General features: G+C 47.3%; 1 protein-coding gene across 1 annotated transcript in view; it reads left to right on the top strand.

The window, feature by feature from the left end:
• Positions 1-15,804, top strand: part of LOC104469189 (NT-3 growth factor receptor-like) — a gene marked incomplete at its 5' end in the record, with an annotated part of 158,261 nt that overhangs the window by 122,070 nt on the left and 20,387 nt on the right. Inside the window, 2 exon segments of the mRNA XM_010083610.1 lie at positions 3,980-4,223; positions 15,772-15,804. The exon segment at positions 15,772-15,804 is cut by the window's right edge and continues 15 nt beyond it. Coding sequence (XP_010081912.1) covers positions 3,980-4,223; positions 15,772-15,804 — 277 coding nt within the window.

The following is a 15,804-nucleotide window of genomic DNA, read 5'->3' as shown; positions in this document are numbered from 1 at the left end:
AAGAGCAGAAAATTGACCCATCTTTTTTCCTGGCAGAACCAGCAACCTTATTCTCCTTAGAGGAGGTAGATATTACAGCTGAGGCATAACCTCTTTCACCACTCTAATTGACCTCCCAACCATGTAGTCCAAAACAGGCTCTCCTGCTGTCTCAGAGGGATGTCTCATGCCTGCTGCCAGTGCCTCATGGAATTGCTTCACACAACAGTGTGTTCCTGAGGCTGATATCATGCTGAAACATGCACCCCCTCACCCCCATGTCCCAACCCTCCCCTGGGACATGTATGAGAAAAACTCATGCCCTGGGAGGCGGGGGCATGTTCTGGAGTCACTGGAGAAGAAAGCTCAGTGTTTTATTATCTTTGGCCTTTATGAAGGAAAGGAAACTTTCCAGATGTGTGGTCCCTGGGATTGCAGCCTCACATCTTCCAGCTGCATTTCATTTAGCTGCCAGCTTTTCCTTCTCGTGCAGCTACAGAGCAAGCAGCTATGAACTCCCTTCTCTGCATGTTGGTGTACGACAAGCAGGGACATCCCTTTGTGTCCCAAAGGAAGCTGGCTTTTGGGACAAAGGAGCTTATACCCTGCAAAATGCTTAAGGGGGCATGTGGAAAGAGAGTCTTGGGCTTTGTTTGTCAGCTATCTGCTGTCTTCTCAGCGGTGATGGTGAGGGATAGGGACTGCAAAGGGGACAGAGAAGGCTGGTGGTGCAGGAGTGCCTGGCATCCCTGGTGAGCAGCAGTTTTTATTGTGGCTTGATTCACCCATCCCACAGCAGGAGACAGTTCCTTCCAGGCACTGGAGGTCAGGACCGCTGGGAATCTGTAAGAGACACTCAGATGGACTTTCCCAATTTAACTGCAGAAATTGGAAAAGCAGTAAAATGGAAGAGACTCACTTAAGACCCAGTTTCCTAGAGAAAAGCACAATAAATAAATTCCCCTAAGTGTTGTTAGACCTTCTGAACTTCCCAGAAAAGTCAGATAACTTAACTGGTGTGGCAAGGGAAAGCACTAGGATCAACATCTTCCAGCTGGGATAGAGGTGGTATGTATTGGGATGGCTCTACATGACTCCCAGGGACCCTGGGTGTAAGGCCATGGCTGGAGGTGCAACAACTTACCCTGCTGTCTGCACCAGGGGAGGCTGCAATCATGGTGTCCTGGCTAATAGAAAAGGGGTAGTGAAAAGATCCTGCTGTGGAGAAATACCGACCTTGCTCTCCAGGGAGCAGGTGACCCCTGGGGCTGGTGTACCCAGGGGCTGGAGGTCGTGTGCGTGGCAGGGCTGGGACCTCACCGGCACACAGACCTGTACCCAGGGGCTGGAGGTCGTGTGCGTGGTCGTGCGACCTCACCGGCACACAGACCCGCTGCTTGGGGGTCTGCAGCAACCACCTTCCCTCTCTGCGCACCCAGTATCTCCATTGCTTCCTCCCTTTCCTTCTGTCACTGGTTTTCTAGCTTTTGTTTTCTGTCTGTGACGCAGCGAGTTCCAAGTAGGGCTATTTGCACGTTGCCATTACAGACCCTCTTTGCAGTCTATGGTCAGTTGTTGCCATTTGCTGTTAGCTCAGACAGGCAATAGATTTTGTTAGAATAAGTTGCAAAGTTCTGAGGTTTTTGTGCCAGCCCTTCCAGTGAAGCAGCCCCACAGCCAGACTGTCTTGGGACAGAAAGAGGAATTTCAGCAGAGGAAGCCAGAGGGGTGATTTTCTTCCCCACGCTAACAAAAGCCTCCATCATTCCATAATGGAAAAAAACCCCAACACTTCTTTAGCAGGGGATCCACCCAATTTTATAGCCTCTCTGTAAAGCTGAGTTAAACCCCTTTCCCCAAGAAAAGATGGGCAGACCCCTCTCATATTCCCTGTAGGTTTCTTGACACAACTAAATGTACTAATACCCTTCCTCTTAGTCTCATAAACGTGCTGATGCTTCTTTCTTCTGGACTATAACCATGTGGGACAGAGAAAAGGAGGGAGGAAAGTGTGTGTACTATATAGGACGTACAGAGATGTGTCCTATATAGTAGGATGTACAAAGAACCAGTGGAATAAAGGTGTTGGCTGACCATTTTTTAAACATCACCTGTTCCCTTCAGACACAGGCATTTCTTTGGGGGCCATTATTGTATTTGAAAAAGGTAACAGTAACGAGATAGTAATATATCCTTCACTTCTCACCTAGGAATGTTTACCTTTGATGACAACAGGTATCAGCTGCAGCTAAATATGGTGTAACTGCAAGGCATGACGGGTACAAACTGTCCAGCACAGTTTTAGAAGCTATTGTTTGTCCCACTTTGCTGTTTTTAGCTAACCTGCTCAGTCCCAGCTCGGCTTCACCTGCTGTCGACATCTGTTGTCACCACCAGGTAATTTCCTCCAGTAAGCCCATCTGTGGGCTGTTTAAATAAGACATCAAGCAGTCATTTTTGCATACGCTCTTCTGCAGGTCCTTCTTGCCCTCAGCAGTTCTTGCAGTTTGCTGCTGCTCCCCCCATGCTTACGAGCCTTCGAGATGCCTCCGGCAGCCCCAGCCCTGCTGCCCTCAGTGCTGCTCCCAGCTCAGCTCATCCCACCTTCACTGCAGCATCACCCACTCTTGGCTCCCAAAAAACACTCCTGGCTTGCTAGCACTCATTTCTGGAGTTCCTCTCCTCTTCCACCTGTCCCTTCTACCAGGAGGGGACCTTCAGATCCATGTTCCCAATGGTAGGGCAGCAGGAGGTAGCTGAAGACAAGGACATTTAAAATAAACTATCATTTGAGCCCCAAATGCCTGGATGCTAATCCTTTTGGTGCACCCTCAAGCCCAACAGAGCAATTAGGGAACAGAGACAAAGGAGGGAACAGTTTGGATCTTGTGTGTTGTTCAGTCCCATGTCAAGAGGGAGGGAAAGTTCTGTACATGCAGTTTCCATTTGCTAGCTCTCGGTGGGGTTATTGCTGATGACAGGGGTGAAATGCCAAGAATCATTTCAAAGAGAACAGCATGAAAGCCTTGGAGGAAATGCTGTGCTCTATCTTAGTCACGAGGAGGAAGGTCACAGCAAAATCTCGTGCTTTTCCCTAAATATGAGGGCTTTTGTTATTCTACCTTCACACAGGCTACCACAGGGTGAGCTCCACCGGGGAAGAGACATCACAGAGGGAGCACGGCAAAGACAGGCTTGGTACACAGCGAGGGAGGGGACTAAAAAGGGGACAGGACAGGAATGAGCCTGACCTTCAGTTCTGCATTTACAATGCACTTGGTTCAGCAAAGTATTTCCTTGTGTTGCACGGGATGTTCTCTGCCTCTGCTGACATGCAGGTCTACCCTTTGCACCTCTGCTCGTGCCTTCATGGTTTACAGTACCTGTGTTACCTCTGGGATAGCTTAGGATATAACAGGTATTTTCCAAGGATGAAGCTGCTGGTGTTCCTCTGAAACCGTTTATGTGATCTCTGGCTGTATTGGTGTTGATCAGGGGGAGGTTGTTTGGTAATCCAGTGTTTGGGGGAAGTAGAGAAGGCTGTTTGGGATTAATAAAGAGACTAGGTAGCAAGAATATGATGGCTCTGAAAGAAAAGGGGACAATATCTCTACCTCTGGGAAGGTTTTCAAGGTGTAATAACTAACTGGAGCACATGTAAATATGTAGAGGCTCATTAGTTTTGCATAGGTCTTGCCAGAGAAGAATGTCCATGTTGCATCCGCCAATGGTCCCTCTGTCCTGGCAGTTTGTCTCCATCCGTGGCCATAAGAGGTTGCGTGCAGAAGAGTAAGGATAGGAAAAGGATGTATGGCACCCCCAACCTCCTGTTCTTGTAAGCTTTTCTTTTTCTCTTTCCCCGGGAGCTATGTGTACAACTTCATAATGCAGAGTTGGGGACTGGTCCCCACCCCAGCAGGAACAGCGACCGTGTGGGATTCCTATCTCCTGGTCACTTTTGAGACCCAACTCTATGCTTTTTGCTTCTTCCTCCCTATAGGGCACATGGCCCAGATGCTATGATCCTCGTGGATGGGCAGCCTCGACAAGCCAAAGGGGAGCTAGGGCTATCCCAGATGCTCCACATCGCTAGCCAGATCGCCTCTGGAATGGTGTACCTTGCCTCCCAGCACTTTGTCCATAGAGACCTGGCCACCAGGAACTGCTTGGTCGGAGCCAACCTGCTGGTGAAGATTGGAGACTTTGGGATGTCAAGAGATGTCTACAGCACTGATTACTACAGGGTAAGGCAGCTCCAGCAGCAGTCTGATGCTCAGAGCAAAGGGAGACTAGGAAATGTTACAATAAATCAGGTTTTGGAGCTCTTGGGCTCACTTCCTTGGTTATTCCCTCACTGAAACATGCACACAGATGTCGATCAAGCACCCTGAAACACTGCCCTTGCTCCTTTTCAATCCTGGGCATGCTTGTAGTTCAGACACCCACGCAGAGCTCTCTGTGATACCCCAGCACAGGGCCACATGCTTTGGGATGGCTCTGAAGTCATCCCATTCTTACTTCCTTCCTGTTTTTTCCTCCCGCTTTTTTGAAGACATTGATAAATTAAAGGTAATCCAAAGAGATGACAAAGACTGCAGGTTGTGACCTCTGGTGTTAGATTAAAGAAACTTAATACAGGGACCTAGAGAAAAGGCAACTGGAAGACTGACTGATAAGTGCATAAAATATGGAAGAGGAAATAATGGGCAATTTAGGTTTGACCTCAAAACACTTTTTTTCCAGCAGAGTCATCATTTAGACAACGGAATAATTTGCCAGAGGTAGGTTGCTGAGGGTCTGTCATTAAAGAAGTTCAGGAAGCAACTAGATAAAAATGCCTGGGTTTAGTGCAGAGGCTAATCCTGTGCTCGTCTCTGGGGATGGACTTTTATGCCTTTCCAGCCTTTTCTTCTGTGATTTGTGCTCGCACTGTCCCCTTGTCTTGCACACTCCCTTTGTACCTGTCTGCACCGCCCTGTCTGCCTGGGCTGGCAGCCTTCCTGGGGGGACAGCATGGTTCTCACCCTTCCTCAGCTCGAGGAGAAACTGTGATGTGCAGAGTTTGAAGCACACTGGAGCAGACGTTTGTTGTTGGGCCATCCACCAGCAGGGAAGGGCTCTTCGGGCTAAGGAGCAGGGCTTTCTAGCCTAATGCTTGGACTAAGAATGGTTTATTTCTGGTTATGACATGGATGTTTGGCTTTGAGGATGATTTCTATCAGCTACCCAAGAAAGAGTTGACCTGTGGTCTTGAGCTGATTCTGAAGGTTTTCTTTATGTGATAGGTAGTTTCCAACTGGAGTTTCTGTGTTGGGGAGGAGGAAAAATGTGATCAGATTTCTGCTGAGACGTATCACCTCTCCCAGCCCAGGACATTGGCTTATCACTAAGTTTAATTACCAGTGAGGGAACCAGTCTTCACTGTGCAGCACAAAAGCTCGTGTTGGGAAAAGGTCTTGGTGCAGTTACTGGGCAGTGAGGAGGGAAGAGAGGTGGCTACGGTCCCATCACTGCAGAAACTTCAGGAGGTAGCAAGTTGGGAAGAGAAGACCCAAGGCAGGGTGAGAAGCAGCCTGTGTATCTACCCATGTTCTTGCCTTGCTCCTTTTCTTTAGCCATGCTAGATGTACCTCAGTCACAGTCGGTGTCACACCACTTGAGACAGTTGCAGCCAACCCAGTGTCCCTGCAGCACCAAGAGCTCTCTCTGCAACGGGGGAATTTGCTGCTATTGCCATGCAAAGGCTGAGAGGGCCTAAAAAGTGAGATCTGAGATGTCCACAGGCCAGTTCACTGTTGTGGGATTTTTTGTCTTCTCTGTGGTGGTGTCCTGTAGACCTCATCTTGTCTGTGCAAAATGTTTTGCTGAGAGTTGCTCCGTGCTATCTTGTACAGTGTCCTAAGGCTTTTCTAGTGGGCTTTTCTCTGCTAACACAAATTGCCACGCATGACCAAAGCAATAACTAGTTACCACCTTTTTACCAGAGCAGAGCTTCAGACCAGCACAGCCTTTCGTTCTTAGTTGGTTTTCCTTTCTCTGTTTTCACTGACTTTTGTTACTTTTAAAACTCTTGATCAGTAAGTCCATGCTCTGCATGCATGGAGACCTTCTCCTATTGCAGCCCAAAGAGGGGTCCTAGCAAGTTAAAGGTTTTGATTGCCCATATTTACATTAATGGCATGAGGGGCAGAGGGTTTATGTGACTTGCCCAAGGCCAAAGCAGGATATGGTGTCAGAGCAGGGAAGCCCATCCAGGCCATGTACTTGCCCCAGCAAAGAGCAGAAGTCCAGAAGCCAAGTTACCTTCATCCTTCCTCCAGCCACAGCCCAACTACACTACTCCCAGCATATGAGAAGAACCCAGATTGGTTCATTTTTCAATCCCCTTCTCTAATCACTGCCTTGTGGGACATATTTACCAGGAGAGAAAATGGAGATGATTTCAACAGTTATGTGACAGTCTCTGTCCTTCCCCATCCACCACTATCTCGTACCTGTCCTCTCCTCTCCGTCTGCCTTTGCACAGCACCTCTTCATTCATTCTCTACAAGAGTGGCTGGGAGCCTGGCTGTCTCTAGACTGGAAAATCTGTTTGGTTTCAATGTGCAACCTTCATTTCTAAATTCCCTATGAACAAGAGGAGTCAACTCATTGAACAGAATCCTGGTTGTGACACTAATGATGCCACATGGGGCTCACGTCAATTGACTATATCAGACTTGACTTTAACTCTGGTAAGAAGCAGTGCTCACTTTCTCCTGCAAATGTAGGTGACAAAACCAATATGGCTTGGCAACAGTTGTGTGTTTGTGTTCCATCTTCATTGCAATTTTAATTCCTAACATCCCTTGCATGAAAACTGGCTCTTCAAGGCTCCTAGGAAAATCTTTTTGAGTGCACATAATATTGACCAAGATACCCCAAGTGAGGGCTTTTGAATGGATGCTGACAGAAAGAAAATGAGCTCAAGTGTGAGAACTTGTGTCTCACCTATGCAAGGTGGAGAGGTGGCTGAAGAGCTGAACTTTGAAACTCTTCGGTGCTGTCCCTGGCCGCATCTACAGCCTGCCTGGTGATATTTCCAAGTCTCATGCAAGTGTTTGTGCACAGCAGCTCTCCCCTGTTGACAGCCTGCCATTCCCACCAGTAGGACCTGGAGCAAAGTTCTGCTTCAGGTGGCTGCTAGGAACTATTGCTTGGTGTGTCCAAGTTGCAACCCAGTGAGAATACTGTAATTTGTAATTTTCTAGTAACACAGTGAAGGATTCCACCTCGAAGGTGACACAAAGTGACAGGTCTGGAGCTCTCTGACTGGCTTCAGTCCACTGGGTCCCCGTGTTTGCTCCTACCCAGGCCCCTGGAGCGTGGATAACTGGGCACGTGGATATGTAAGTGTGTTCCAGGCTGAGGATTAGCTCCTAGCCATTTCCTTTCTTTCCCATTTTTAATCTTTTAAAACAAAGAAAGAACACCATCTGGCTCCTGTGTTTGTGGGATGCAAAAGTCCTTTAACAAAGGTGAACTGCTTAATTTCCTGTTACACATTTGGATACAGAAAACAAACATTTGCGTAACAAAAGTAGCAGAGAGGCTTGTTTCCCCTCTGCAAGGCTCTCCATGTTCTGCCTGAAGACAGATGTGTCCTTTTCCTTGTACATCGCAGAGGGATCCTGTCAGCTGGTGCCTTTAAACCTTCTTTCAACAAGACAGGCTGGAGAGAAGATAGCTGTGGAGGTGGAGGTGGTGGGGAGAGGTGATACAGCATCTGATTAGAAAGAGGAGGAAAGTAGAGGGATTGGGGAGATGAGGAGAAGTAGACCAGCATCTGTGTGAAGAGTAAAGGGATGCTGAAGAAGCATTTGTGTGATGTGTTGTGTAATGTGCTGTGCAATTTTTGGTATGGGTCTCTGTGGGAAGGCAGGAAGGAATACATCCATATTGGAGAGAAAAGATTTGGGCGGATTTCGTTTTCCTTGTTGTTTTCTTTAAAAAAATGTGTGAGTTGGCAATTTTTTTTAGGTATGACTCAGGACTGTGACAGCAGGCGGTGGGATGCTGCAGGTCAGGGATGTTGTGCCTCAGCCAAGCTGAGTGTGACACAGAGATGGCAGCAAATCAGGCACATGGTGCCTGTCCAGTACTGCCCAGGGAGATGGAGGGGGTCACAGTGGATTGGGGGGGTTGTCCAGAGCTGGGGGCATCACTGGGGCTGGGCTTAGGACACCCAGCTGCTCTTTCACCCGGCAGGCTGGGGTTTGGTTGCTCCCAGAGCCCTTCTGTGGCTCTGAGCTCGCCTGTGCTCCAGTAAAATCCAGATCATTTTCCTTTTGTCCCCCAAAATACGTAATTCAATTCCAAAATAAAATCATGTGGCAGCTGCCCAGGGAAAAGGCAGTATTTCTTCTTCTTCAGAAGAGAACACAGTCTTAAATCTTAGTCAGCAGTCCTTGATGACTTCCAAGGTAATGTCCTGACATGGGTGGGACATCAGCAGTGAAGACACATGTTGAGAAGAGGAAGGATTTATGTAGGCAGTAAACCTCATTTACATCCCTCTGTCCAGAGCTCCTATGTCCCACTCTTCTGGCATCCTGCCCCAAATCCTGGGCTGGGCTTGAAGCCTCTTGGGGATTTAGCTCCATCCTTTCCCAGACGTCTGTCTTGAGTGTTCTCCTGGTCACAGTTCATCAGGCAGAGGACACCTGCTTGTCAAAAAAAAAGACATATGCAGGATTTGCAAAGGGGTCTGAAAATATGTTTCTATTTCTAGCAGCAGAGAGCTAAACATAATAACAAAAAAAGCTCCCTGCCTTTGTGACCTCACCACTCTGGAGCATTTTTTGGATTTGGGAGAGACAAGGTTTGCAGGAAGAAATAATATCTTTTATTAGAACATGCGATATTGTTGAAGAGGAAAAAAAGAATGAATTTTAGACACACAAACCCTATCTGAGCTCTTTTATTTTTTCAGTAGTATCAGATTGTTTAATAAAAGATTAATATCTTTTCCTATGAACCTTGGCTCTCACATCCTTAGACCATCAGAACCAAAACAACATTTCTCCTATGACTTTGGCCTTAGGTCAGTGTTCTTTAAAAAGTCTAGGATCCCTCTGGCAGATCCTTTGAAGCATGAAGATTTACCATGTAAACATTTTCTTTCTTCTTCTTCTCCTTTAAAATGGCTAGTGAAAACTCCATGTTCTTTACAATTTTCAGTACCCATTGTCAGGTTGCTTCCTGATTACCATCTCCCATCTAGACCATTTCTTAGTTTAGTTCTTCTCCTCTAGAGTTCAAAATTGTTTTCTTTCTCCTGGGTACAGTCAGTTATTTTTCCAGTGAAGTTTGCACACAAGTAATAGATGACCGAGGTTTAGCAGCTGCCTGGGTCGTGATCCCTTGGAGGCTCATTCAGCACAGTAGATAAGACTAATAGACAAGCCTTACATTGAAAGTAAATTTAGTTTGACCCACACTCTCCTAGATAGAGGGCTCCTAAATGATCACACCATCATTGAATGGTGCTCAGTTCCCAGCAGCTTTGAGCTCCCTGCAGAGGTTTTGCTACACTCTCCCCCTGGCATCTTCTGTTCATCCTTGCCAGGGCTCCTTAAAGCCCATGTGTATCCTTCAGCTGTACAACACCCATTTTTGTGTCCCTTGATGTTCTCTTTGTTGCTCTGCTGTCTGTGTCATGCAGCATGTTTACAGCACAGGAGATGGAGGCTAGCAAAGGGAAAGTGCTGCCCAGCCCTGTTAGCACTGGGAAGGAGCCCTGCAATGGGTGTGCTGGGGCTCTGCACTGTCACCTGCGAAGGGGAGTGCCACCAGGCAGAGGGGAGGACAACTCCCTCTGAATTTCTATCTGGGATATGGTACTGACTCATTTTTTGGGGAAAAAAGAAGCTGGCACTCTCAGGTTTTACTGTAGAGCCGAGGTACAGTGGCAGGATTAGTCAGATCCGGACAGAGAGTGAGCCAGGCTCCGTGCACCCCAGCAGTGTGCTCCGGCTCTGTTTCAGGATCAATGGGTGGGGAAAGCAGGTTCAGTCTCTGGCTGTGCTGACTGTTGTCTGTCATCTTGTGTAGAGGCTACAAGGTGTGTGCCACATTCAGCTTCCAACATCAGTACCATTTCCAGCACCTAAGTGCTGTTGCAGAGGCTAAGCGGCTGAGCATCGCCTTTTGTCTTTTCTACCCCTTCTCTGAGGTGAAAAATACAATGGCTACTCTCTGTCCATCCTTTTTGCCATGGTATTGGGAAGGTTTCACATCTGTAAATATATGTTGCACTAAGGAAAGGACTTGCAAGTGAAAAGTACTTTAATTTTCTCCTGTATTAGGTGGGATCCTGTAGAACATGTCTTGCTTTGTTATACCTATGTAAGTAAGGGCAGGAAAGTCTCATAGTGACCTGGAGATGTGACCTGCAGACCCCTAGTGATACAGAAGTCTCGCTACCCCACATGGCCCATCACCCCAACCCCTGTTTTGTTATTTCTTTCCTTGTTTCCGTTGCCATCGTTCCCCCTAGATGTTCCCCTCTGTGCCCCATGAGGTGAGGGCGGCTCATGCCATGGTGCCTCCCAGCTGCCCTGACTGCTGGTTTGGGGACAAAAGAACCAATTTCCCCCTAACTTGCAGTAGGTTTGGAAACCAGGCTGGTGAGAGAACCACTCAATATGGGTGCGTGGGTGAAGTGTCCCTGTGCCTGTCCTGGTGTATTCTGTGTGCAGGAAAAGTCAGTGTGATATTGAACGTGCTGGTCTTTGATATCTCTGTGGCTCCTGTAAAAACCTCTGCAAATTGAATCTGCAACGCAATTCCTTATCTCCTGAAAGGAAGATGTAACAGCATCATCTTGTGTTTTAGCCAGACGTTTTTCCTCAACACTTCCCTGTTTCTACACTGAAGGAAAAACAACTGTTGAGGGTTTTGTTTTTTTTTCTTCTGTTGGAAACATTAAGAGCCCTTCACACAAAGCAGCTCAAGTGCAGAGGAATTAATTGGGGAAATTAGGTTGTGTTGTATTTCTGGCATTTTCTCAGAAATGGTAATTGCCCTAATTCTCCACCCTGCCAAGACCTCCACCTGCACCCTGTTTTCCCCCCTCCTCTTTTCCTCCCTGTCTACCTGTCTTTCTCCTGCTTGAGTTGCTGTTTTCATGCTGTTGCCATTTATTTCATTTCAGTAATGAGAGGGATGTGGCAGGTGAAGAGCTCTCACAATCTGGTGACATCTTCTTTGAAGTACAGGCACAAAAGAGCAGTTTGGTTTTGGGAAATAAAACCTCCCTCCTATGGTACTTGACCTCCATGCTCACCTCTTCTCCTGCTCGGGATATGTTGCTGCTGCATTGCAAGTCATTTGGCTCAGATTTTTTGTTTAATAAAATCTCAATATTCACCCAAACACTAAACTCCATGCTTAACTCCTCTATGTTCCCCCCAAAGCACTGATCTCTCACACACTTACTGGGAGCTAATCAAACTTATGTCAACGCTCAGCCCCATTCACAGATATTTTAATTGAAACTTTTGCTTTCTCCCAGCCATTGGACTGAATTTCGGAGAGCTGGGAGTTCAAAGCCTTTCATTTTAGCTTCCTGATGGTTTTTAACTCCTGACCTTCCATTTGCCAAGGTCATAGGTGTAGTCAAATAGGGAGGAGTTGTTGGTTGTTCAGTATGTCCTGACCTAAAACACCCTGTGATGTTCATGGCGGGTTCGGATCCAATGGAGATGCTACAGTGGGTAGTAAAATGTTGGGACTCCTTGTCTCAAGATGGTAGGTGCCAACAGCTGAGATGGTTTGAAAAAGTGATTGAACAGACTTGTGGAAGAGAAGTAATCTTTGAGGGGCTAGCAAACACAAAACACTTATCCTGTTTCAGGAAATCGCTGTGCTCCTGTATTTATTGAGGACTGGAAGACTGCTGGGGGACATATGCTGTGGGCTCTTCTGTTTCATACGCTCCCCTCTGCATCTCTCACTGAGGTCAGGGTCCCAGCTGCCTGGGCTATGGCTAGTCCTAAAAGTTGTCCAGGCTCATCTCTGCTTTCCTGGGAGGTGGGGAGAGTACTGGGAGTAACCAGTCGAGAGCTGGACCCAGCTGAGGGGTAGTGACACCGTCTCCATGAAGTCAGAGATCTCAGAGTTCAGTGCAGAAAGCTGGGCTTGTTTCTCAATGTAGCCAAACTATCCAAGCCTGTTCACCTCTGCTGTGAAAACTTGAGACAGCAAGTTTCCTGCAGGGATTTCAGAAGCCCTTTCATTCAAAGCAATTCCCTTCCCATAAAACCTAATGAGGGAGGTCAGGACTCTGCTACTTTCAGTGTATCCTGGGTGCAGCCAGCAGATCCAGAGAGGCAAGCAAAGCCTACTTGTGATTCCCACCCATCCTTGAGTAGTTCCCCCCCACCTCGTCCTTGACTGTGAAACTGTTTGTACCCCTGTTCTAATTTGTATTGTCCAAGTGTGGTCCTCAAGTGAACATCCACCTGCTAGAGGCTGCCTGCATGCAGTGTGCTCCCCTTCTCGCTGTCCCCGCTCTGAACATCCCACTAGCCTAAAAGCTGTGAGATACATGGAAAAGAGCACAGTGCCTAGCTTTGAACCAGAGAGACTCTCCTACAGTGGAGATCCATCCGAAACATGTTCCTCTGTGGTGTCACCAGAAACAAGGAAGGATTTTGTACAGGGCAGGGTGGAAAAGCTGATGGTTTTAGCAAGGTGGCCTGATTTAAACTGGAGCTAGAGCAGAAGAAGATGGAGAACCATATGCCAGTGAGCTTCATTATTCTAGCCCCAGGTGGACCAGAAGCAGTGTGTGTGCTTCTGAGCATATGGAAACAAACTGTTCACACTTTGGAAGGAGAACTGCCACTTAAAATCGAGGGAGACTTGGATGTGTAAAACCCTCTCTTCTCACCTTACCTAGGTTGTTGGACCCAGTTCCCCACTGCATCCCAGCTGGCCAGTGGCTTCCTCCTGCCTTCCCACCTGCAGGACCGTGATCTCAGCTCTCCTTTACCATGGGGACAGCCACGAGATTACACATTGGTCAGGAAAGGTGGGGAACATCCCCAAACCTCAGTATGATCAGCAAAAGAACTGGAGGCAAAGAAGTTATAAGCCAGTTTAGTGGAGCATGGATAAATTATGCCTTGCTTCAAGACAAACTGAAGACCTCTCTAGAAAAATTAAGATGCAAATGTCTTCATCGTCTTCCTTAATTAAGATGTTTGCTGGAAAGAAACCATTGCCTTTCTTCTTTCCTCCTGATTCCTGCATGGTCAGAGTTTCCGCAGGCTTTCCCCTCCTGTTTCATAGTCCTGCCTCTCTGACAGCCACAGTGAGCTCCTTCTCCACGCCAGCTGGATGGAGAAAACCCCTATTTGCAAGCAGCTGTCTTTAATAAACAGGCTGTTTAGGGCTAGGCTGTCAAAGAGAGCATGTTCAATGTACAATCAGGGGGCAACGATGCACAAAATTGCACACACACACAAAACAGGAATATTTTCTCGCTGTGTGTTGAGCTTTGAACGCTTAAGTGATTCCACCTCTCTCTTCCCCATCCAATTATGCGGCAACACATGATAAGATTGCTAAAGGAATTAGCGAGGGAAATCTTTATGCTGCCTAATCGATACTGTTCTGCTCAGTACAAGGCATCTCCCCTGCTCTGGCCCCAGTTGCGTTCTCATTTGCCCTCTGAAAACACAAGTTCACCTTCTTGCTATTTGGGCTGTGGTGACCAAAAGAAAAAACAACAGCATGTCTGTTGAAAATGTTTGTATGTATAGAGTTTCTTCCTTGCAATAGTAAAAAAAAAAAAAAAAAAAGATGTAATACAGCCCTGCCAAAATGATATTTCAGGGTTTTAAAGAGGCTTCCTGTGCTGTTCAGAAAGACCTTTCCTCTCCCAATTGTATGGCCTTACAGAGGTGGCCAGCAATCTTGTCAGCAAAGACACTGGATGATAATTTTTCTGAGCATCACTGAGGCAAGACGCCAGATTTTATGGGCCACTAAACTGATCCAATATAGCAAATCCTGTGTTCCACTGTGGATTCTGAGACCAAATTATCAATTAATGGGAAGCATTAAAAAATCCAAATCCCTTTTTGTTCCCTGCAGTCATTAGTGACAAGATCCAATATCTATAGCTCAAATGCTTTGCCAGCATCGCCTGGCAGCAAGGCAGAAACTTCACTCCTATGTTTTTCCAATACATACAGGGAAAACATATGAGATCAGTGTTTTTCACTGTGAGATTCGGCTGCCTCTTCATATTTACTTAGATGGAGGAATAAATCATATTTAGGTTACTCTCTGGGTTAGTTATTTGTTATTGGAATAAATGCATGGTAATAGATCTGACAGAGGAAGATGTTTCTCTTTCAGCTCCGTGTTTGAGGTGGAATTTGCTTTGTTCTGCACTACATTATATTGATGTTTTTTTCCACTGCTGGATGACTTCATTTGCTCTGCTTCTTTCCAATGTCCATACCTCTGCTACTGCTTGCTTTAGGATGTGGCTTTATGTGATAGATCCCTCTTTTCTTTTTCCCTGACTGTAACATTGTAATGCAGAGGCAATTTAAACAACCATCATGAAACAATTTTCTAAGCCTTTCCCCCATCCATTTCCTACCTCTGTTTTTTGGGAAGGGAGGTGAGTCATTCATGGGGCAATTCCCCAAGCAGAATGAACTGTCAGCTACATTTAGCAGCTCAGTTTTCCCCTCTGGTGAGGGTGGGAGGGTACCCAGGGTGATCACTAGCTGGACGCATCCTGAGGCCAAATTTTAATGTTCCCCAAGGCAGCTGTCAGCCTGAGCTCCTAAGTACCACCAACTGCCCTTTTGTCTTGGGATTTTGTCTCCTGTTTGTCCCAGTGGGAGCACAAATCTAGAGAGTCAGCAGACCTCAGACACATCATTCCCTCTTAATTTGGGCACTGAGATTCCCACCCCTTCTCCTCCCTCTCATTTCCCGCTTTGATACACTGGAAAAAGTAGTGCTGTATTTTCTGCTCCATCATTTCACTTCCCTTGTCCCCTCCTAGGGTTCAGTTTTGTGAGCGCTGGCAGGTTTGCAGATGATAAGAACCTGTGGGATGAGGTTTTTTTCTTCCTCCCCCAACCTGCAACAGTACTGATGGGACAAAGACTTTTGGGGAAGCATAGGGTGATGTATCAGATACTTCACTGGGACATCTGACCGACAGTGCCCTTAACTCTGGCTAACCCAAGCTTGCCTGATAAAGACATCAGGCCTAGGTCTTGTTCTGCTGGCCGAGGCAGATGGGTCCCTGCACTGTGCCCAGGAGGGCTGGTGATGGCCGAGGAGTGGGATGCTAAAGTACCAAATACAGAAGAACCCCTCAAACCTCCTAAAACTTCTCCTGTCGGAGAAGGACTCTGGGTCCCCCAAGGGATGTGGCTTCACAGTCCAAGGAGAAGTTTCAGGAGGCCGGAGCTCCCTGTGACCCTCGCCCAGCACCAGTGCTTGCCCCTCGCCCTCCCTCCATACTGGTGCAGGTGATGGTGTGGGGTGCAAGGTGGTGGTGACCATGGCCAGGGGTCTCACCTGCCCCGTGCCCTCATAGCAAAGGTTGTGCAGTGTTGGGATGTTGTAGCCAGTGAAAGACATACAGTTCAGTTAAAGACATACCCTTTCCCTTCTTGTCCCCTTGCTTCATCCCCCCCATCCCTCCCTCCCTCTCTCACCCTTCCCTTCTCTTTTGTTTGTCTCCTTCCCTTGTTTTCACCCATTCACTGTCAGGAAGGGCCGCGTCCGAAGGGCCAGTTCAGCACA

The sequence above is a fragment of the Pterocles gutturalis genome, unplaced genomic scaffold (genome assembly GCF_000699245.1).
Source record: "Pterocles gutturalis isolate BGI_N339 unplaced genomic scaffold, ASM69924v1 scaffold660, whole genome shotgun sequence".
Lineage (NCBI taxonomy): Eukaryota > Metazoa > Chordata > Aves > Pterocliformes > Pteroclidae > Pterocles > Pterocles gutturalis.
This window is presented reverse-complemented; position numbering and strand designations above follow the sequence as displayed.